Here is a 24,031-nt window from a genome sequence, read left to right as displayed (position 1 = left end):
GCTGTTTTTTAGAGCATAAAAAAACCCCACAAATCACAAAAGAAAAATTTGAAAAATTGGGCTTCATCAAAATTAAAAGCACTTGTTTTTCAAAAGACACTTTTCACAAAATGAAAAGACAAGCCATGAACTAAATGAAAATATTTTCAAAACATACTGGGTAAGGCACTTGTATCCAACATATGAAAAGGACATTTGTAAATCAAGAATAAGACAAAAAAATTTTAGTGGGTAGATTATATAGACACTTTCCCAAATATACAAAAGGCCAGTAATCACACACTCAACATCATTAGTTACTGAGGAAATGCTGATTAAAACTGCAATGATATGTCACTGCTTACCTCTGGAATAGCCAAATGAAAAAGGCTAACTATATGAAGTAGTAGGATGTGGAACACCTCAACTCTCATACATTGCTCGTGGGAATGCAAAATTATATAGCCATATTGAAAAAGTTTGGCAATTTTTATATAGTCAAACATACTCACTGTATTTCCCAGAAATTCAATTCCTCAAGGGAATTGAAGGAATTGGAATGGAATGCAGGAACAGAAGGAAGGAAAGAAGGAAGGAAGGAAAGAAAGAAAGAAAAGAAAGAAGACAAAAAATGGAGACAAGTTTTTTTCTTCCTTGTTCCACGTCTCTCCTTGAGATTTCTGACCTTGACACCTCTTGTGAAGTTTGATCAGATGTTCCCCACCCTTAACAGGATAATCTCTTAGCCTCTCAGAGGTGCAGTTTCCTCTTCTGAAAAAAATGAAATGAATAATAACCTGTGTCAGAGGGCTGTTGTAATGATTCAGTGGGATAATATTTGAAAGTAACTGGAGAAACAGGTGCTCAAAATGTTCCACTTCCTATTAAAAAGATAAGCCGGGAAGGGGGTTGGTGGGGGCCAACATGGCCGTCTGCTCGGAGCCTTACCCAGCTTAGCATGACCTTGGGTACAGCTTGTCCTCTTCCTCTAATGCTCCCAGCAGAGCTGGCTGACGAGTTGCCTCCCCAAAAGGGCAATCGAGTTCCGGGGGAATCTATATGATTGAACCACGTCCCCTGAGACTCATCTCCAGCCAATTTGGAACCCTAGCTGGCAAAAATAATATGGCAAGGCCTTCTTCAAGAGCCAGAACGCTCAGCCATTATGAAGACTGTGTAAGAAGATAATTTCCCCTGCGAGGACTGGTCTGCTCTGCCTTTCTCTCATCTGGAGGAGCCTGAGGATAAGGGTAAGTGCCTCTGAGATCTTGGCTGGCCTCACTTGGATATACAGCTCAGGCTCATTGTCAGGTAGGCGCCAAGAGAGTCAATTAATTTAATGGCTTTTTTATTATGAGTTCAGGTGCAGCTCAATTTACAAGTTTCCCTTTCAAAATCATTCAGCCATTAAAACTGCATAATCTTGGGAGGTTTTGAAGACACTTAATTGATCAATGTTTTTTCTCTCCACGCATTATCTCTCATGTTTATTCATGAAGAGTGAAGCAGTTTTATAATTTGCACAAAGGTTTAGTGTATCTGGCCAGATCTTCCGAAAGGGAAAAAAGGATTGTGCTGTCTCCAAACCCACTGAAGAGGGGGATTTGAGGTGTGTGGGCAGAGAACTGGATCTCCGGTTCCGATTCCCTTGCTTTGGCTACAGCAAGAGCCTGAGACCTACGGCACCGAGGGCCTTACTTGGCATCCAGAGGGGCAAAGGCTTGTCGGCTGGGTGGTTAAATTGTGAACAGAGCAGTTTGTCTTTAGGAATTTCCATCCCCTCATTCTCCCTTTCTAAACCATCATCCTCTGTATTGGTCTCTCCACTTTCTAACATGCTTCACCCAGTCCTGGCCTTTGCAGAGTACCCTGGGCTAGAGATCTGTATTTCTCAAACTCAGAGGCACTTAAGAAGTTGAGGCCTATATCCCTCCCTCCAAGATTATCATATAATTGAGATACAGGCCTCAGCACTTTTTTTTTAAGTCCCCGAGATCATTTCAATGTGCAGTCAGGGTTGAGAACAGCTGTTCTGGACCAGCACTTGTCCAAGTGTGCTCTGTGATTCATGAACTCTCTTAGGGTATTTGTGGAGAATGCAGATTCCTGGGCCAACCACCCCTATAGGCACCGAATCTTGTGGTGGGATCTGAGAGATTTGGGTTTTAAGTAACTCCCCAGGGGAATCTTAAGGGCCCCGATGTTTGAGGATCATTACTAAACCTTTCACCAGACCATTTGTTTCTTGTGGCAGGTCTCGCTTTCCATCGCCATACTAGTTTTTCGGTTCCTGAAAGGTAACAGGCTCGTTCTATCCACTGGAACTTTGCACACTTGGGAGGTGCTTTCCTCTCTCTCTTTACCATTAGAAAATTGGCAAAGATAACAGTGATGAAGCTATACTCCCAGAAAGTCATTTCAAAGTGCATTTCAAAGTTTTGGGGGAGAAAAGAGTAGGCTCTGGAGGGCCACAATCCCTCCCCTTGGGACAGTTTGGTTTACTATGTTACCTGCTGTCTCTGGAAACTATAGAGAGATTGCTCCAGAGACAGTGGGAGAAAAACCATTAGGCTTGATGTAGGTAGTGAAGGAACGGGAGGGAAGACCAGTGATATGGCACTGGGTCAGGTGCCCTAGGCATTCAGTGAGAGAAAGCTGTGCCAACAGGCACATTAAAGGTACCCAGGAGTGGAGATCCCTGGGTAGCTCAGCGGTTTAGCACCTGCCTTCCACCCAGGATGTGATCCTGGAGTCCCAGGATCGAGTCCCACGTCGGGCTCCCGGCATGGAGCCTGCTTCTCCCTCTGCCTGTGTCTCTACCTCTCTCTCTCTCTCTCTCTGTGTGTCTTTCATGAATAAATAAATAAAATATTTATAAAGAATAAATAAAGGTACCCAGGAGGACCAGGAGATAAAGCCTGGGCCTGGGAGTGGGTGCCACGGGGAAGAGAGAGTCAATGGGCAGAACAACTGCAAAGGCTAGTCTGGGTGACAGGGGATACACCCAATTAATGGGCAAAGCCACTCATCTATCTTGAAGAATTATTGCTGATGGGATAATGTTAGTGGAAAGTTATTTTAATCTCTTGAGTCCTCTATAATTGGAAAAGTAGAATTTAACTTGAAGCTGGTTACATTGACTACCTATCAACTGCAGGTCTTTAAAGAAGGCTTCTACTCTTTTAGGGCAATGTTTCTCAAATTTTAACATGCACATGAATTAAATGGGAATCTTATAAAAATGCAGATTCTGATGTAATAGGTCTGTGGCAAGGGTTACCCAGCTTCCCCTGGCCCAAGGACTACCCATAGAGCAAGGAAGTTTGATTATTGGTGACTCATCATTGGGATGAGCCAAGTCAAGGCACACCTACCAAATTATCAAGTTTAACGTCACCTTACACATAGCTTTATAATTATTTGCATGCATTCTAATCCCCTAAAATCCCTATTCCAAAAGGGGTACATGATAGCTCTCTATTAACCAAAGCACCTATTTAAATGGAAATCCCCGATTTTGACATACCAGATAATAAAAATTATTATCATTTTGTTGACCTGCCTGAGTTGTTAATGGTGACACACTGGATATTGACTAGATTATCTGTATTTTTGTGCTTGACAAAAGTGGATACTAAATATATGCAGACTTTAGGTTTGAGAAAACACAGTTTTCTTTCCTTTTTGATGTTTTTTGGGGGGGTCACTCATGCACAGACTCAGTGGGTAAACTCTGTCTTTCAGAAATGGGGAGACAGGACACTGAGTCAAGTGTGGTCTTTTGCAGTTGCTGTTCTTACTGGAATTTTATTAGGAAACTGTCAAAGTAACTAGATTTCACAAGAGGATCAGTCAGTGCTAATTTGTCATGAGCTGATGCCTCTGGTTTCTGGGTCATGAGGCTTGCAGGGTCGTGCTGGGCAAGGTGTCAAGTTCACGGACAGTCCTGCCAGTATTTAATCCAAGTGTATTGGGTCACTGGGGTAGACGGAGAACAAAAGTCCATAATATCCCAGCAGCTGCTGTGTGTCAACAGGCACAGTAACTGTAAAGGAGGTCGGAGCGGGAGTCATCCAGGGACACTGCGAGCACCAGAAGTCCCTCACGCATCAAGCATCCATCTGAGTTGGGCTGGCTTACGGCAGGCTGAGTCTTGGTAGTTTTTACAATCAAGACCCGAGCTGTGCTTCCAGAGACAAACTAGACTGTGTGTGTGTGTGTGTGTGTGCGCGCGCGCGCGTAGGTGGATAAAATTGCTCAGTTGGCTGAGACTTTAAAAGCTCATCTAGTCCAACACATTGCATCAGACTTGAATGTCATAATTCCCAGACACACGGGGATCCCTTCCATCCTAAAATCTCAGTAGGTAAGTTTGCCTCACCACGGTTCCTCACCTCTTTCCAGTTGGCATCTCTTATGGTCGGGAAACATTTATATGTAACACAAATCAATTTTTAAAATGTTACTGAGCACTTATTAAAAATCTAGAAAAGCGGTTGGCATTGTACGGGATTTCAGTATGTGTAAAGCATGGTTCCTGCCTTCCCATTCATCAGAGCTCAGCTTTTCTGCCAACTTTGGTAACCCATCATTCAGAATTAGTTTTCTCCTGAGCTCCCATACTTTATTTATGAATTTGTTATAGCATTTATCACATTCTGATTTTTTTTTCCAAGCCAAACTGTATCCAGCTTTATTAAAGATACTTTTCATAAACAATCATGGTATTTCAGGCAGGACATGGGCGGACGATCGTTAACAGTATACAACAACTTTCAAACTCCCTTCTACAATGGACTACCAAAATCAGAAAGCCACTATAAAACCCAATGAAGTCTTCATGTGATGCTCTGAACAGGGAAAGTTTAGAGTGAGGGTTGACAGTTCACATTTAGCATGTTGTTTAACAACTTTTCACAAGCCGACCCTGACTTTCAGGAAATGAAATGAAAATGGCAGAATTATCAATCTGAAGATCCACAAGCTAAAAAAAGGAACTCTTTTGAGGGACGCCATCTCAGTGGTGACACCGTAAAGTCCAGATTGCCTGACATACTGGGAACCATTTCATGGGATCAGGTTCCAACAGGTCTCTGGGTTTAAGGGAGTCAAGTCTATGTTGAAGGCAGAGAGGGAGAAGAGGACATAAAAAAATGAATTTTAGTTTTTCCACACCACCAAGGTGGCTCATGTGTGTCAACATCAAGAAATCCCTCCTCCTGGGAGCCAAGAGGAAGTTTCTCAAAACTAGAAGGGGAAGGTGTTTTTCCCTCTTGTTATCAATCTAGCTTCGGAGATATTCTATTAGTGACATATGCCCTCCCCCCAAAACAACAATGAAGTGTTCCGTGTGCTAACAACATAGCTTAAAAAAAAAAAGTAAAACAAAATTCTGCATTTTTATAAAACTTGATAAAAAATAGTATTTCAAACTGTACAGTCACCAGAAGTACACAGTTATCAAAAACGCACACACTTCACTTGGCATCTCCAGCACCTTCGGCTTTCTGTGCCTGGTCTGTTTGGGCATCTCCATTTTCTGCAGGGTTATTTCCATCCTTGCCAGCATCAGCTTTCCCCTTTTTCCCTTTGGGTACTTTCTCTCCCTTCTTTGCAGGGGCCTTTTTAGGCTTGGGCTCTGGCTTTGGAGGAGCAGGTTTAGCAGATAACCTTGCAGATCTTCTCTGTGGCTCATCCTTCACCTTGGCTTTATCTCCTTAGCATCCCCTTCAGCCTTTCTCTTGGGCGTGGTGGCGACGGCGGCGGGACGTAAGCGCTGGACGCGGGGATGCGGCGGCCCCGGGCTTTGGCCGGTCCGGGGGTCGTTCTCGCCTCTTCTTCTTCACACTGCTCCCACATTCTGATTTTTATTATTATTTTGTGTGTGTGTGTGTGTGTACATTATCTCTTTGCTGGATCAATATGCTTCTGTAGGCATAAAATGGAGAAGGGAGGATTGGGTCCAGGATCTGTTTCGTCAAATAATTTGAAAGAATGATTTGGGAGGGAGGATCTATGTTTAACATCCAAGTTAATACCTTTGATAGAGCAGAAACTGAATACCCGTCCAATTAAAATGATCATTCTGTGCACAAGAAACAGATAATTATTCACTGTGACCTCATTTATTGAGGCAAACAGTTAAACAGCCTGAATATCTATTTATAAGCCCCTGGCTGAATGCAGTTTGGGATACCTATATAATAAGATCCTATACCTACTGAAAGGATGGAGGCCGATCTGTATATCCCAACATGAAACAATCACCAAGATATGGTATTAAGTGAAAAAGGCAGGATGCAGAATGATGGCTATGGTATGCTAATATTTGTAATAAAAAGGTCTGCATGTGAGTATTATACGAATGACATATTTCTAGAAGGATACAAAAGAAATTAGTAACAGTGACTGCTGACCAGGAGGGGAACTGGGGGAGGGGGCGGGGTGAATGGTGGGTTGATGAACCAGCTCTCTGGGGATAAGAAAAAAAACAAAAACAAAAACAAAAGCCTATTTGTAGAGTTTGATCATAGCTATGGCAACCTCCATCGTTGCCAATTTCAAGTTAGCAATAATTTAGCGATAGGGTCACAAGACTGGCTCCAGTGAGGTGATTGGAGCTGGCTTCAAAGCACACTTCCAGACACAGAGGTGGGAGGGTGGCCTCTCGACGGTAGACACCTTGGTGCAATTTTGATTTCTGATGCCGTATCTGGATTGACATTTTAATGTAGCAAGTATTTATTTATTTATTGTAACAAACTTTTAAATTTAGAAAAATCACCATGATTAGATTGCAGCATCCCACAATCTAATCTTTTCTTTCCTTGGAAGAGCTGCAGGAACGTTCAGGCTACAAAAGAGCCACTTCCAGAAGGAAGCTGCTGGCAAAGCTGGGACTTGCTGCCATTGAAGCTCACACACTTGGCTTCCTAGCGGCTGTGTGGTCAGGAGGTAACCACGCCAAAGAGATGCTTCTCATTGACCACAGAGGCCTACCTGAGAGGACCCTGCGGGGGAGAAATTCTCCAGCACTCTCTCTGTGCTCCTCCCCCAAAGGGAGGATGGCCAGGCTAGGAAGCCCACATCAGACCCTGCCAGCCAAGAAAGATGCCTCCTTCCGTCTCCCCAGAAGCCATCCTGCACCAATCCCACATCTGGTCTTGGTTCACAACTGGGCTCAACGTGTCTAACTCCAGCTTACTTTTCTGTTTTGCAGCCAAAATATTTTTTCTTAGACCGTTTCCTCTGTCACAAGTTCACCTCACCCTTGTTTATCACTTATCACACCTGTCAGTTTCCTGAACCTCCATCTTTCCAGGTCAACCAGGCACAACGCCAGGCCTATTTCTAAAGCCTTGCACCATGCCTGCCACATGTTAGGCACTCGGTGTGTGTTAGCCGGAGGGAGTCACTGATAAGTTACGCCGAGTTCTAATGACACTTGCCAAAGGAAACATCCAAATACATGACATAAATGGAACATTTTTATTTGGAGACATCTGGAGCATTATTTTATCTTCATTTTCTATTAAGCCAGGAACAGTCTTCCCGGAGCCAGGTGGGGGAGAATCATGTGAGGCTACATTAAGTTCGGTCCGAGACAAAGCCAACCACTTTGTATTCAGATGCAGCAGAAATACTGATTACGCGCTAGAAGAGGCCACATTTTGGCTTCTCGAACCTGCTGCCGAGGAACAGATCCAGGGTGAAGCATTGCAATTCCTTTGAAAGATGGCTACAAGAGTCTAGTGTTGGTTCACAATGCTCTGCTGCTTCTTAGCCTCCGGTAGGTTTTCATGAAAATTGTATATACTCTGTTAGGGCTCCTCGAACTCACACTGCTCCTCTGGTTTTGTTTCAGAATCCTTTAAATGTCTTGTGTATATGACTCTGTGTGGGTGTGTATTGTTGGGGGGCAGGGGGTGAGGTGGGGGCGCTGCTCATTGGCACCAGTTGCTCCCTCGAGCTTGGGGGTGGCAAAAAGCTTCTACACTACCCAAAAAAGTAAACATTGATAATATGGCCTTGCAGCAGTCAGGGGCACTAAGATCTAAGAACAAGTGAGAAGCGGAGCCGAATTGCTTCCAGTCACCAGTTAGCCACACCACAGTAGAGAGGTCTGAGGAGCAGGCCTAAGGCACCGAGGGGCAGCGGCCTGGAGGAGAGCTGCTTTGTTGTGGCTCCACACTGTCCCCTCGTGGAACAAGGCTCAATTACACCCTCCTTGGGGGTAACCTGCCTTGAGGTTAAGAATCTCCCTGAAGGCACAGTATTCAAGATGGTAGACCTGATCTGGGCACAAACCCTAAAAGAACAGAGGCTTCCTGTGTGCTGACAAAACTTAGGCCATTTGGGACTCTCGTTCTGAGGAAAGGCTCTGATGAGGCCTTACTTTTGCGAGTCACCAGGGACTCTCGGGACCCCGACAGCCTGACCCATCAGAGGCGCCAAATGACCCAGACCTAAGGATGGGCAGCAAAAGTGGGCCACAGAGAAGGCATTGTTCTGAGAGAGTATAAAGCAAAGCCACAGGAGGGTAGGAGAGGCTTGTAACAGATCAAATGCCGGCCTCCAGAAACAGGCTTTGGGACTGGCTTGATGATTCCCAACCCCCACCCCCTCTGGGGTCTCACCTTGAACCAAAAAGGCAGCCAAATTAAGCCAGGCTGAAATATTGTTAAAATTAATAACACTGCAGCATCTATACTTGACTAATAGCAAAAGCAGGAAGGGTGCCTGGAAGGTAAGGGTGTTTTTTTTCCCCTCTAGGTTTTCAAAGAAGCAATAAATTCAATAATAAAAATATTTGTGAGAGACTGGGTTGTGGGGTTTTTTTTGTTTGTTTGTTTGTCTGTTTTATGTTTTTGCAAAGAATGAAGCCTTTTTTTTTTTTTTTTTTTTTTTTTTTTGCAGGTAGGAGAGGCTACCTGGCTGGACAAACATATACTTTTTGGAATCCTGTATAATGTCACAGAGTTGAAAACTGGAATGGCTTGAGCAGTCTCCGTGCTCCCCGTGGGCATCCCATGCTGAGCAGTCAGGAGTGTGCGCATCGCCTCCTCACTGGGACTTACACCCTCTTCATTCCTTTCCCCATGAGGCAAGCAAACACGGTCATGACCATTTTGGGATTTACTTCGACCAAGTCTTCTGGAAGGGCATATACTCTGGCCCCAATTTTGCGGGCCATAGAGATGGCATATCTAGAGGGAGAGAAGAGGAAGAATGAGAAGAGCCTGAGCCACAGAGTATGAAGGGGACCCCTCAGGAGCATAGTCACGTGGTTCCACGTACCACATACCACGCAGCTCTCACTCCTGGGACAGCTCGGGGGAGTCATGGCATCCCCTCACTCCTGTGGGCCAATCTCAGCTCAACAGAGCTCCTGACTACTGGACGTGCTGCCTAGACTCATGACAAGCACCACATTTATTACTTGCCCTTAAAGAACCCCTCTAGCTCTTGCTACGTTTGATGCCTTCACCATGAGTCTTCTCTTGGGCTTTAGAGCAGCAGAGAAAGTCCTGGAACTGAACAAGAATGTGCGCTGGGAAAGTTTGCAGACCCCATGTCAAGTTGAGGAAGGAGGAAAAGGCAAGGAGGAAAAGGAGGAGGATGCGTGTGTCATACTTCTACCTCGCACACCAGTTTTACTCTTCGTTCCATTCCAATCCTTGCCCGCACAGGCATGTATGTATTTATGTCACTAAAATACCCAAAGAGCCAGAGTTTTAGAGGACACATTTTTCACATAAGGTTATCATAGCTCCATTGGAACATTTTGCTGTGTTTTTAATTATATAAAGGTAATTTTTATGAGTGGTAATCTGTTTCCAAACGAGCCCCCAAGACGACCTGGCAGTTCTTTTATTCACCTCATTTATTATCTGGTAACCTCTTACAACGACTGCTCCAGAGATTCTCCATTCTACCCAAGGCCCCATTACGCCCTCTGCTCTGTTAACTAACTTTATTCGTCCTCTGTTGATCATATGAAGAGCACCAGGCAAGCGTAGTCCCCATTCTTTCTCCTGGCCCACTTCTCAATCACTTCTTCTCTAGCAATTATTAATGAAATAAAAATGTACTTTCTCTGTTATAAAATATAAAGGGAAGTTGTTGAAGAATTAGAAACAAGAGCTTCAAAAAAATCATGCAAATCTTGCCACCATGACATAACCATTTTTAGCATTTGGTATAATTCCTTCTACTCATTTTTTTTCTAGGCAATTTCGTACCACGCCCTTAGAGACTAGTGCTTGGGAGCCTGGGCTCTGAAGTCAGATTCTGAACCGTAGCTGAATCACTTAGTAATTATAAGACCTTGGGCTCTGCAAATTAACTCAAGAAACTAAGTTCCTTAAACCTAATCACATTCTTCTTGAGGAATTAGATGCAAGGTTTTTTGGGGGGGGGCTCTTTTAGTCTTTATTTAAAATTCTAGGTCTTCGTATGCATTCTTCCGTCTACCTGGAGGTATTCTTTCTGCCTCCTTCACCTGTCTACCTCTACCTCTTTCTTACTTGTCTTTTCAATCCATCTCATCTTAGATTTTATTCGCTCTGTAGAGCTTTGTTTCCCTCCCTATCTCTTCCACTGCATCATGGATCCCCCATCTATCCCATGCATCTATTGTAATTACCATTTATAATTCCAGCATACAAGGAACTCAGGTTCCCCCCACACACACTTTCCCAAACTGGGAACAGAAAAAAAGAATACTGTTGAGGTTATACACACACACACACACACACACACACACACACACAGGGCTTCTGGACACTATTCAACTTCTTAATTCCAGAACTTTGTGAGGGATTGAATTGTGATCCCCACCCCCAAAGATAAATGGACGCCCTATCCCCTACTAAGTCAGAGTATGGTCTTCTTTGGAAAGAAAGTTGTTCAGGTTTAATCAGTTAAGCCAAGGCCATGCTGGAGTAGGGTGGGGCCCTCAGCCAACACGACTAGTGCACTTACCAGGAGAGACACAGACACACAGACACACACACACACACGCACACCAGAAGGGAGACAGCCATGTAGAGTCACAGACACATAGGCGAGGTCATGTGAAGATGGAGGCAGAAACTGGAGTGATGTATTTATGAGCCAAGGACTGCTGGCCACCACCAGAAGCCAGGAGAGGGACAAGGGACAGATTCTCCCCTCCCCTCCAGCCTCAGAAAGACCAACCCTGTCAACATCTCGATCTTGTGCTTATACCTCCACAACTGGGAGAGAATACATTGCTGTTGTTTTAAGCTGCCCTGTTTGTGGTATTTGGTTATGACAACTCTAGGAAATAATGCAACGTGCTCGGAGAAAGGCACCACTCCAGAGTATAGGTCAGGAAACTCTCTACAAAACACCAAGTGGTAAATATTTTAGGCTTTGTGGGCTTTGTTACAATGACTCAACTCTGCCCTGTAGCAGGGAACCAGCTACAGAAAATACATAAATGAGTATGCATGGCTATTCTAATAAAACTCTATTTATAAAAGGAGACAATGCTCCAAATGTGGCTTATCGACTGTAGTCTGCTGACCCCCACTCTACATGGTGGAGCTGCCCTCAAGTAGTTGCTCCCAAGCTGGTAAAGACTTTGGTCTTGAACCCCAGTCCTGCCCATTCATATCCATGGATAGTCATAAATGGAGTGTTTATATTTGGGCCTGGCATGTATTCCTTTACTTAGGAAGTCTCTCATAGATTGCAACTGGGAAATTGGTTTTATGAAACTATAGGCTTGCTTATCGATTGAAAGAATATTCTTGTGTTCTTTGTCTTGCTTCCATTCTTACACTAGGAGTCTTAAACGGCTATTGTACAACATCTAAAATAATGGTGATGGGACACGGCAAGTAATGAGAAGAAAAAGCAAATAGTGCTATCAACTGTTTGTGCAAAAGGCACAAACAATAGACTTTACAGCTTTCCCGTTGCCAGCTGGGTCCTCCCCTCCCTGGACTCAGGTGTATTTACATACTTGGCATTGTTGAGTTTTTCTTCATCATTCAGGTTTTCTGTCTTCAGAAGGTCATAGTTGATGGAACCCGGTTGAATGGCATCAATGAGATCCAGCACAGGCAGGCTGGTGCTAATCTTCGGGTCCTGCATAGAGAGAAAGGGATGGTTTCATCAATAGGACCCCAAATTACTCCTGTTCAGCTCAAGGGAGGTGGGTGGCTCTCTCCTCTTAAATACAAAAGATCCACAACCTGGTCTGGGAAATGCCACAGTGTTCCACATGGTGTCTTAAGTCAACCGTGGTTTTGAAAGGGAGCCACCAGCTTCCTGTTGGCTCAGCAAGTGGAGGAAACCCATTGTCTCCCAACAGTCAAGGAGTCATTCTCACACTGGGAATGGAAGGAAGTTTGTACAACATCCCAGAGCTGACTGGCAGGGTTTGTGGTGAGGGCTCATCTGGGCAGTAGCTTCAGCATATGCTCCTTGGAGACTCGAGGGAAAGAACAGTCTGTGAGTCCGAGGAGGCAGTTAGAGCGGATGTGTGATTAAATCAATGACTGTAACTGGTACTTGTTGGTGCCCATGGTTTGCCCAGAACTTCTTGTCGCCACAAGCCTCAGGTGTAGGCATCTATCTCATCTTAATTGACAGGGAGTCAAGGGAGTTTCTGAGGTTAAACGACTTACTGATACCTGGTGGAGCTGGGATTTGAACCTAGGTACCCCGACTTAAAATTCTGGGCTCTTTCTTTGGCATGGTAAACATCTTCATGCTCACACCTAGAGCTGTGAATGCTCCCATCTGCTCTCCCCTCCCCTGGGGACTGTGAGTGCACACGTGGAGAGGCAACTGCACATCAGCATCAGGGCCCAGGCAAATCCAAACACACCTTGAAGGTCTAAATCAGAATGAATTCTTATCAAGAAACAAGCGAGGTCTCTAGCATTGGTCCCCTGCAAGGTGCTAGGTCTCTAGCATTGGTCCTCTGGCTAAGGAGAATAATATTTTTAGAAAATATAATGGGTCCATTTTTATTTACTCCTTGATAATGTGAGAACTATTACAGGAATAAAATCCTTATGCAGTTGTAATCTAATTTCCAACATTAGCCTGAGCTTCTATCTCCATAGAACCTTTTGAAGAACCACGGGGGAAACAAAGTGGAGGGATCTGAGTCTGGCCTTCTCTCCTACTTTCTGCCCACAGTCCTGCCTGCAGACAGGCAGAGACGGCTGGCAACTGGCAACATTCAGAGCTGAAGAGGGGACCAGGACTATTTCCAAAACAGTTAATCAAGAGTGAATTGTGTTCATTTTTCTCTTTTTTTTTTTTTAGGGTTTCACTTAAAAGTAACATGGGGCTAATTTGACATTTTCCCTTGGTGTTTTTTTTTTTTTTTCCTTGATCAACTCTACAATGACTGTGAGGAGACAGGAGAAAATCAGCCTAGAGCGACCCAAGGAGTAAGAGAGCTGTCAAACATTCTCAAGAGTGAGTCCCCACGAGAACATCCCAGAAGCCACCAGGATGACCTAATGGGCTGCGGTGGCGGCTATTCTACCGAGACATTGCCCGCCCTGGGCTATCACCCCGATGGCTGCATAGTAATGGTGAAGTGACCTATGGATACACACTGCTCTGTGATCTCACCCCGCAGGTAAAGGTGCTTTCCGCTCACTGATGGATCATCTCCTGCCATTACTAGCTGTAACCTCCATTACTTGAGCTCCAGTGTCCTTACCTATAAAATGAGGTAAACAGTACAGCTGCCTTTACAATGTCTGTGAGATGACATGGGGCTTACACACAAGGAGCCCCTTAGCGCTCAAGGCATGTTTCATGTTGATAATGCTCCCAGATTTAGCCTGTTGTCTGCTTTTGTAAATAAAGTTTTATTGGAACATAGCTGTGCCCATTCATTTGATATATTTTCTACAGCTGCTTCCTTACTATAGCTGCAGAGTTCAGTAGCTGCAGGAACCTGCCCTTCCAACTCTTTTTTTGGGGGGTGGGGGGAAGAACTTGCTCACGCCTCTACTCCTATCTCTCTGCTCAGCTCTCCAGACTGAGGGTAAGCTGGAGGAGAGAGAGTAATGGCCATGATCTGTGATGAGCTCACAGGGAGTGGACATTCCTAGCACAGCACAACTCAGAAATACCATCTGCTCTCTTTGGTGGGGTGAAATTTTAATTTTTTTTCTTGATTTTGAAGCAGAAGACAGAATCATGACAAAACCTCACCAGTCATGATCATACAAACTCTGACGGGGTCCCTCCCCCTAATTCCTGACCTTTAAACCAAAAAAAAAAAAAAAAAAAAAAAAAAGAAAGAAAAAGAAATTAAGATGGCACAGACGTTATGACATGAATCAAGTATGCAAGTCCCTAGAGGAAGGATCCAGCTAATGAGTTAGGAAACATGAGTTAGGAAATTGAATAAAATATAATGCTGGTTTTAATAAAAATGGGATTTGGATACAAGTACACAACTGTTTTTCCCTGAAAAAAATATCACATGGGAGATCTTTTATAGCCTTTTACATTCCACCACCATTATGATAATAATCTGAATCATGAAACTGTGTGTATTTAAAAAATATTATTGTATTTTATGTTACTTTGAAAAACGCCTAAAATCATGTGTTAAAAATGATGGGTTTTTAAAATTAATTATTACAGGAGCAAGTGACAGGAAATTTGTCAATGAAATAGCCTGTGAACACCAAAACAATAATGGGTCATTCAAGCAAAATCAAAAATGGGGTGGGGGGCTCAGATACCTCACACTGAAGGTCACTTTAAAATAGAGTGAAAACAAAAAAAAAAAAAATAGAGTGAAAACAATAAAGATAAGCATAGAGCTCAGGTGGCCATGAGCAGTAGACTCCGACTTTTACCTTGAAACTAGAGATGGATGAACTTTTCTCCGCTTCCTTCAATGTTTCATTCACCCAGTTGACAATAATGTCATCATTGACCTTCTGTCCGCCTCCAATTTCTTCAAGAATATTCAGCGTGTACCTGAACAAAATCAAGAATGATTTCTGGAGAAAAATTGCTAAGGAATTCAAAAACACAGAAAGTAGCCAGGCTAGAAATGTTCTTTTCTTCCTAGGTATGCCACAGAAGATAGCCTGGACACCATTACACTTGGGGGGGGGGGGCGGAATAAAGTAAGACAACAACAACATTATGTCCTTTTAGAACAATTTGAAATGTAGCGTTGTGGTTATTATCACGAGATGCAGAGCAAATAAGCGCTGTCATTGCTCTGGGTAGGAAGGGAAAGCAGAAGACAGAGAGGGAAAGGAAAGCAAAGCAAAGGATTCAAACCAGTGACGCTTTTCTTACAGGAACCATAAAAATGGAGGCACCATTCAATGCTAGAAAAATCCCAGGGGCCAACATAATAAATGAAAAAATATAAAATAGTTTCCTTTGCATATCATGAAAGTAGAAATATTAGGAACACACAGACCAAGTTAATCTCTAGCCTGAGCGTTAAGAATCACCTTCGATGCATACTGTTCATGAGAATTGGGTTTTGAGGGGGAAAAGATTAGAAAGATGCTTCAAGCTAGTGTGCTAGGTGCATAAATAGAATGACTTTCTTGCAGGGAAAGCAAGGAGAAAGTCAAGATGAGAAATGCTTAGCTGGGCCCAGCGATGGAACCAAACACTATGGAATTAATGGGTACAAGTGGGATAAATCTCAGGTAGTTTTTCAAAATAATCCTATCCTGGAAAACAGCCCTAGTTTTGATCAATTCATAAAGATGAGGTTTCGTGGCATGACTGGTTTCTTGTCTCTTGCTAGCAAGCGTGGGGGTTGAGTTATGGGCATTTACTGTGACAATTAAGCATTTCTGGTGACCCTGGTAAGAAAAGACAGGTTAGGACATGCTTCACCTCTCATGTCCATATACAGCCTCCTGGGACAAATGGAGTCCCATCTGCTAGAGGCCCCACTCACCTCAAGGGGGAATTCTCACTTCCCTTTGTCAGGAGGCCCATACTGCTTTGTTGACAGGGTCGGGGCCAAGGGCATAAAGACTATTTTGAGCTAAAAGCAATCAAAACCCAGCAGATCCAGGAAAAGCTCTTTACCTCCCTCCAGTCCTGCCGAAAAGGACTTAAATCGAGGACCTGCTCCAGAAAGAGTTATAAACTTAGATAATTGCATTTTATCATGAACCAGGTATGGTAGACAGAGAAGAACCTAGCAAGGCCTGTGTGATCAAAGTCCTCTATGTCCCAAAGTCTTATGTCCCATGAGTGGCCCACCAAACATTGGTTTACCAAACATTTACTCTTCCATCTTTTGTGAATCACATTCCTTTCCTTCGAAGTCCCAGACCCTTACCCCATCTCCTTAGTTCAGAACGATGTACAACTTCATTTTGCCTGACCATCTTTGGAATTTCCATGTCTGTGTGGATTCTTATTCATACAAAATTAAATCTCATTTTCTCCTATTAATCTGTCTCATGTCAATTTGATTCTTATGCTGGCTACAGGACCCTGAAAGGCAGTGGAAATTCTTCCTCCCTGAAAACACTCTCCAGTGGATAGAAGCTAGGGAAGAAACTGGGACACACAGAGTCACATCTACACAAAAGTCTATCTGGGCAAACACAAAAAGCCACCAAGGAACACAGAAACTTAGAGACATACAGTAAATCATGGAGGCAGCTGACTGCACTCAAGGGTCTCAGCAGGGGCCCTCACGCTGGCCCAGAGCTCTGGTGAGTACAAAATCGTCCTCCCCAACCTCAAGGGAGGTGTGGCAGTGGAATCCTATACCCGCCTGTAAGTACAACGGTAAACACAAAGGGAAGAAAGGATGGAATTAGGTTGGAGTTTCAACTCTGGACAGTCCACTCAGCACGAACTATAGATTCAAAATTTTAAACAAAAATCTATTTGGCCCATGTCTACCTAGGATTTTCCTTGTGAGACAATCACTCTGTCCCATCAACTATGTTTTGGGGCAACTGGAACCCCCACACAGGATCCCAGTATCACGGGTGTCTGCAAACTGTGCTGCGCTGAAAAACCGTCTGTCACAGTGCAAGGGTGTCGTAAGCCCCAGCTTCAGCCAGTGCCTGATTCAACAAAAGAGGATTGATGAGGTCTGCACGTGCAGTGCTGGAGGGGCTGCGATTATTACTTGCTTGCTTTCCTGCTTTCCAATGCTTGTTTGATATATTTAACATGTGGCCCGGAGGGACAAACCTCGCTGTTCTGTTTTGCAAGGACCTATCCCAAATTCACCATCCACAGCCTGTTTGATTTGGGGTGAGTTCCTCATTTGCCTGCCTCTTTGTTCATCTGCTGGAGCTTGACATTGCTGTCTGCCTGTAGCTTACTTGTTTCTAGCTATTGTCTCCAAATTTATACACACACTATTTGCCAGCTTTCTAATCTGAGAGCGATTTCCAGGCTACCGGAGGGGAAAGGGAGGTTTCAGCACACATCTCTCATTTGTTCTTAGGGGGGAAAATGACATGCCATTTATTGTCCAGATAAATGACCAAATTAGCACATCCGATGAAATAAATTCCAGCTAGAACTAACTCTAAATTTAATAGATCTGTTAATGTGTGGCCCACAGAGAAAAAAAAAATCCCTTCTGGTGGCATTTACATAATTATTAGTCATTCCATCGCTTTCAACAGTAATGTATTTCTCTGCCCACTTTTTCATATGCACCATTCTTGGGTAAGCACTGGTAAGAAATGGGACTTATTAGCCAGGTAGGGAAGCAGCTACAGTCTAGACCTTATTGTATATATACAAGCCATAAAGTACAACATCAGGCCACATTTCTATAACCTATACAGAACGAAGATGATATTACAAGGTGATTTTCAGATATTATGAAATTCAAAATGGCATAGAGTTGGCCTGAGTTTTTCTTTTTTTATCATTAAAACAGAAAATGCCAAAGATTATTTTATATTCAAACCCAAAAGTCAACTTAACCATGGCAACTAAAAAGATTTATTTTGTTTGTTAAAGCAATCAGTAGCCCAAGTCATCTATTAAGAACTAAAACACATGTGAAAGACAATAGAGAATAGCTCATACATGTTTCTGAAAATATACTGGTAGGGCAGCCCTTAGGGACTGTCAGTGACATTCTAGATGGATGCAGCAAGATAGAAGATGGGGCTGAAGTTTCTTTAGCTCTGGAGTTTTCTGTGCCAGAAGATCCTTGTGACACCTGCCTTTAAACTTCAAGGAGAGCCCAGTTCAGAGATGGGTAGTAGAGCGCTATACTTGGGGAAGCAAGTGTGAATCAGGTAGTGAACTCCATTATGATCATTTCTGACTGAACCACATCACCTGGAAACACTGACATACTTCCTTTGAGGACCATTATGAATGTCAGGATCCAGAGACAGTGGCTTGGGAATGAAACTGAAGTCCTAGAGACACTACACACCTTGTCTTTGCCATTCACTTGTGAGACATCATGTAATGTGACATGTGGTTTCTGGAACTTCCTTCCAGGTAGAAAATGAATTAAGTCACAGTAACATAGATTCTAATTAAGGGATGTAATATTTCTGCCTGGTCAAGGCCACCAGTATAGAGGGAAAGAGTGAAGCATTTAAAAGTAAACTATTTTATACTTAAAGATTTGCTATGTTAAATTTTTCCAAAACTCGTGCTTTTGTACCAAAAATCATTTACTTTTCTTTTTTTTAAGATTTTATTTATTTATTGATGAGAGAGGCAGAGACACAGCCAAAGGGAGAAGCAGGCTCTTTGCGGGGAGCCCGATGTGGGACTTGATCCCAGGACCCCAGGATCATGACCTGAGCTGAAGGCAGACGCTCAACCACTAAGCCACCCAGGTGCCCTCATTTACTTTTCTTATAATTTATTTTCTATTTATGTATTACATTCTACCTTATTCAAACGGCATTGCCACATGGCTTCCACATTAATCAAGTGTACATTTAACTCTAAAAGCTATTTAAAATTGTTTCGTGAAAAACTAGCAGGAAACTCTGCTTCTAGCCATGGTGTGATAACAGGGACCAGCCTTATTTTTCTGCCTTAAACACCCAAACACAATGAAAAACATATGAAACAATGTTGCTCAGACACTGGATAACAGTAAATGTAAAACAGTGGTCCCTGAAAGAAGGAAAGCAAACCTGGTGGGCCCTAAGATTGTTCCAGCTTATTGCATGAAGAGTTTCCAGGCTGCAGTGCAGAGAGAGAGAGAGAGAGAGAGAGAGAGAGAATGAGAGAGAGAGAGAGAACCCAGAGCATAGCAGTCCCCCTGAGTTGAGAGGACAGGATTGAGAACTCAAGGAGGCAAGGAGACTCAAGGTATCTGAAATTTGTGGAGCAGAACACTAGAGAGGAGAGAGCTGCCTGGAGAGGAAAGCATCATCTAGAAAGAAAGCTCCAGACATCCTCAGAGGGTTTGCCCCAAGTCTTTAGCTGAGTTTTACTCAATGCATATGTGTGAGCAAAGCACCAGAGACTGTGACATACTCAGAGGAGATTATCTCAGTATGGAGAGACAAAATTAGCTCAAGTCTAATTAAAGTTTTAAGTAAGCCTCAAAAGGATCAGACCATGCTTAAGTTATTTAACTACATCCCAGGACAAAATTCAAGAATATTTAAAGGAATACAGAAATATCAGCACACAGGAAGATGGAATTCCACAATGCCTCACATACAATAAAAAATTAGTAGGCATGCAAAAGAAACAGTAAAATATGACCCATAATGAGGATAAAAATCAATTAATAGAAACAGAACCAGAAATAACAGGACTATAATTATGTTCTGTATGTTCAAGAAGGTAGAGGAAAGAGACACAGGAAATACCAAAGAGATCTGGCTCAAATTTTTATGCATGAAAACTGTGTCTGAGATAAAAAAATATACACATTAGATGGGATTAATGCAAGATTAGATATTACAAAAGAGATTAGTGGATTTGAAGACAAATCAATAGATCCCAAATGAAACAGAAAGAGGAAAAATAAAACAGAGGGGGGAAATTGAATAGAGTGTCAGTGAACCTTGGGACAACCTCAGATGACCAAATATGTGTGAACCTGGAGTCCCCCCAAAACAAATGGGGGAGGGGAGTACAGGAAATATTTCTGGGGAAATAAAGAACAAAAGTTTTCCACATTTGATGAATACTACAAACTCTCAGACTCAAGAAGTTCAACAAACCTCAATCATGAGAAACACCAAGGCCCATTATAATCCACTTGCTTAAAACTAGTGATAAAGAGAAAAATCTAAAAGTAAGCCAGAGAACAACAGACATGCTATACCATAGAACAAAGATAAGAATGACAACAGATGTATCATTGGAAACAATGTAAGCCAGAAGGCAAGGAACACTATCTTTAAAGAACTGAAAGAAAAAAAAACTATCAATCTAGAAGTCTACAGTTAGAGAAAATATCTTTCAAAAATGAAAATGAAATAGACTTTGTAGACATCTAGAAGCTGAAATGCTTCCTCACCAACAGATCTACACAATTTGAAATATTTCAGATCTGATATACATGGAAATCTGTAACTACACCATGGAAAGGTAAGTGCCAGAAATGGCAAACGGGTAAGTATAGCACATTTTCCCCTTGTTTGGAAATCCTCTTTTTTTTTTTTTTAATTTTTATTTATTTATGATAGTCACAGAGAGAGAGAGAGAGGCAGAGACACAGGCAGAGGGAGAAGCAGGCTCCATGCACCGGGAGCCCGACGTGGGATTCGATCCCGGGTCTCCAGGATCGCGCCGTGGGCCAAAGGCAGGCGCCAAACCGCTGCGCCACCCAGGGATCCCTGGAAATCCTCTTTAAAAGATAATTGTTATTTACAAAATTTACAAAAATATAAAAATAAAAGGTTGGAAGAAGAGATGTCATGCTAAAATTAATCAAGAGAAAGCAAGAGTGGCTATACCAACATCAGAAAAAGTAGATTTCAAAAAAAATATTACCAGGAATAAAAAGGGTCAACGCCATAATGAAAACCGGGTGATTCATTAAGAGGACAAAACCATCTGAAATGTTTAGGAATCTAATAACAGAGTTTTACAATACCTGAAAGAATACTTAAAGACCTGCAAGGGAAATAAAAATAATGGGAAAATAACAAAACACTCCTCTGGTTTTAAGTTTAGCTTAAAATATCATCCTGCTGGTTTAAATCACATTCCTGACAATTTGCTGGTATTTTTCCAGGTCAGTAATATACTCAATAAAAAGTCATTTCCCTGAGTTACATTACCTTCTCATTAGCTGCCAAATCAAGGCCAGTGTGAGAGTGCGGTTTCCTTCATTGAGATCTTGTCCCCCGATGCCAACCAGGGAAAACTTAGCTTGATTCTTCCCCAACTCCACTGCATAGTTACAATTCTCCAGCTGTCAATGAGCAAGAAGGAAAACATTGTAATGCCATCATGTCTATCGTGAGAGATACCAGATAAGAGAACAAAATGAAATAAATATTGTCAGACCGAATGATCTCTTAAATCTTGCCTGATTCTAGGATTCTAAGCTAGTCAAAGAATTTTCCGTCTTTTTTTTAAAAAATAGAACCCCTCACTTCCACCAAAAAAAAAAAAAAAAATCACAGTGTTCTCTAAGTGCAAAACCAAAATGAATTCATTAGTATGAACACTGGCTCGGCTCTCTCGCACTACAGAGGGCCCTGCTCAGTCACCTGCCCATGATATTCCTAAAACAGCGGAATCATGGAGATTGTCATGGAAAATCTGGATTCTCCGTTCTACATGCACATGTGGGACAGGTATTCCCGCGGCTACACTTGGATCATTAAGAGCCAAAGAGACAAGGAATGGTGAGAAATATTTGTGCCAACCCCATTGCTGCTTTTACAAAACAATGTGTTCCCACTGTGTTGACATTAGACAAACTATTTGTACAAGTCCAACCATCAGTACAAGGCTCTAATTCTTTAGAAAATTAGAATAAGGATCCTGCTGGTGGAAAAGCAACCCTGCAGCTCTGCTTGCTCTAATTATCTTAATTAGAATTTTTACATCATAATGTTTTAAAGACATCCAACTTGGAATTATAAATAAGTAATCAACTGAAGTAATGGACTCACTTTAATGAAACCATTCAGGCTTCTGATTGCAGTGCCATAATTTAATCCCTGGATAAACATTACTTATCTAAGTTTGGCCTCCTAATAAAGTATTCACGGGGAGCTCTTGCAGGCTGGTGACTTCACCTGCCTGTTGGAACATCTGGGGAGTCACTGTTTACCTTCTTCATGTTGCCCCCCAGTTTGGGGTATGGTGGTTTGTTTACTCTGTTCCAATCAACAGGGACTTTAATCTTTTCATAGAGCTGGAAGATGACCAGGGCATCTGCTAAGTCACTGAACAAAAAACAAACACAAGACAATTCTCAGAGAGCTGCCATTCATCAGGGGCCTACGGCGGGCAGGCGCTTCCTTGTACGTCAGCACGAGGGACATTTGCAACAACCCAACAGAATTGGTATTAGCAGCTCCATCTTTGGAGGTGAAGACACTGTGACTCAGAGAAATTGAAGAGACTTACTCTGGGTCTCTCCCAGGTGTGAGCACCTAGGGCCCAGGTGTGAGCACGCTGCCTCCGGGAAAAGAAATACGGCTCCAACAAATGGCATAGGAGCAATGTCACCCTAAACTTCACATTTTTGTTTTGTGTGGCTTTGCCTGCTTAGGAGCAGGTCACAGGCTTACAACATGTAGTAGATGTGTCTTGTTGCTGGGTCCTGATTTTGTCCTGAGCACAGAGCAAGGGTGATGTGCGGAAGTGCATTCCTCAGCTAAAGAGCCAACACCTGCAGCTCAACGCTCCTCATCAAGATGCACACATTTGTGGAGAAAATCACACGCCGCAGAGATATTTGAAAGAAATCCTGGGGATCTTCCAAGGTCTTGGTGTCGCGCATCAAAGATGAGTCCCCACACGGCCTTACCTGTACAAGTGATTGACTCGAGGGTTAACGCCCAACGAATTCATCCAGTTCCTGAACGTCCGTTCCTCTCTGGTCTCACCTAAGTTAATGAAGACCCATTATCCTTCAGGCCTCTTAGAAGATGTGCCTTTTTTTTTTTTTAAATGATCAAAGTTTATCTAAAGAGACTATCATAAAAACTGAATGCAAAATGAAAAAACTTAATTCAAAAACCTTAATGGATTTGGATGAGGATTGCTATTCTGGGTTCATTTATTTCCTTTTTACTCTTTCTTATTTTTAAAAAAAGATGTTATTGATTCATGACAGAGAGAGAGAGAGAGGTGGAGACACAGGCAGAGAGAGAAGCAGGCTCCCTGCGGGGAGCCCAATGTGGGACTCGATCCTGGAACCCCGGGATCATGACCTGAGCTAAAGGCACTCAACCACTTAGCCACCCAGGTGTCCCTCATTTTTTCTATTCTATTCCAATTCAGCGAGTGTTTCTATAGCATCTATTCTCCTGTGTGGAGCAGCAGTTTAAAGCTGACCCTCAAAACCTTACATTCTTTCAGGAAAAACAAGACTTTTAGGCATCAAAGCAAGATCACACAAGCCACAGGGCTACACTAGGAGATAAACATATTCACTATTTGAGTTGAAATAGGAGAGAGAATAGTTTGGGAGTGGAGTTTAAGTTTCACTTTATAGGGCTAGTAAAATCTGGACAGGAAAGAGGAGAGGATTTGAGGCAATAGTAAGTGGAAGAGGAGACAGCATAAATAGGGACATAAAAGGAACGACAGGCAAGGTCTGTATTAAAACCATTAGGAATTCATTTTTCAGGCATCTGTGCAATAGTCAGAGATAAGGCTGTCTGGTGTCTGGAACCAGAACTGGGGCCCTCTGAATGCCAACCACCAGATTTTGGTTGATATATTAGACAATGCCAGTCATTATAGGCTCTTTTTTTTTTATTACTATAATAAATTCTTGAGCAAGGCAGAGATATAATGAAGGCAGTACTGTGATGTCCCTGGCAGCAGTGTGCAAAATTACTGAAAGGCAATATGCATTTAAATTAAACAAGCAGAGGGGATGGCGTATGGCAAGAGC

At 42.8% G+C, this 24,031-nt stretch overlaps 1 protein-coding gene and 1 pseudogene across 6 annotated transcripts in view; both read right to left on the bottom strand.

The window, feature by feature from the left end:
* Positions 1 to 4,641: 4,641 nt before the first annotated feature.
* LOC112678722 (non-histone chromosomal protein HMG-17-like) lies at positions 4,642 to 7,357 on the bottom strand (annotated as a pseudogene).
* Positions 7,358 to 7,453: 96 nt separating this feature from the next.
* Positions 7,454 to 24,031, bottom strand: part of LCP1 (lymphocyte cytosolic protein 1) — a 105,831-nt gene continuing 89,253 nt past the window's right edge. For 5 of the 6 annotated variants that reach the window (XM_025478281.3, XM_035704564.2, XM_035704563.2 and 2 more), the window contains 6 exons: positions 22,937 to 23,015; positions 22,235 to 22,349; positions 21,231 to 21,364; positions 14,850 to 14,973; positions 11,972 to 12,096; positions 7,454 to 9,185 (listed from right to left, as the gene is read on the bottom strand). In XM_025478281.3, the coding sequence (XP_025334066.1) occupies positions 9,053 to 9,185; positions 11,972 to 12,096; positions 14,850 to 14,973; positions 21,231 to 21,364; positions 22,235 to 22,349; positions 22,937 to 23,015 (710 nt within the window). In that variant the 3' untranslated portion in view covers positions 7,454 to 9,052. Of the gene's footprint in view, positions 9,186 to 11,971; positions 12,097 to 13,602; positions 13,694 to 14,849; positions 14,974 to 21,230; positions 21,365 to 22,234; positions 22,350 to 22,936; positions 23,016 to 24,031 lie in introns of those variants that run through there. The other variant, XR_003147958.3, reaches the window with a different exon arrangement.

This window comes from Canis lupus, chromosome 22 (genome assembly GCF_003254725.2).
Source record: "Canis lupus dingo isolate Sandy chromosome 22, ASM325472v2, whole genome shotgun sequence".
Taxonomy (NCBI): domain Eukaryota; kingdom Metazoa; phylum Chordata; class Mammalia; order Carnivora; family Canidae; genus Canis; species Canis lupus.
The sequence above is the reverse complement of the archived record's forward strand: the minus strand, read 5'-3'. Positions and strand labels throughout refer to the sequence as shown.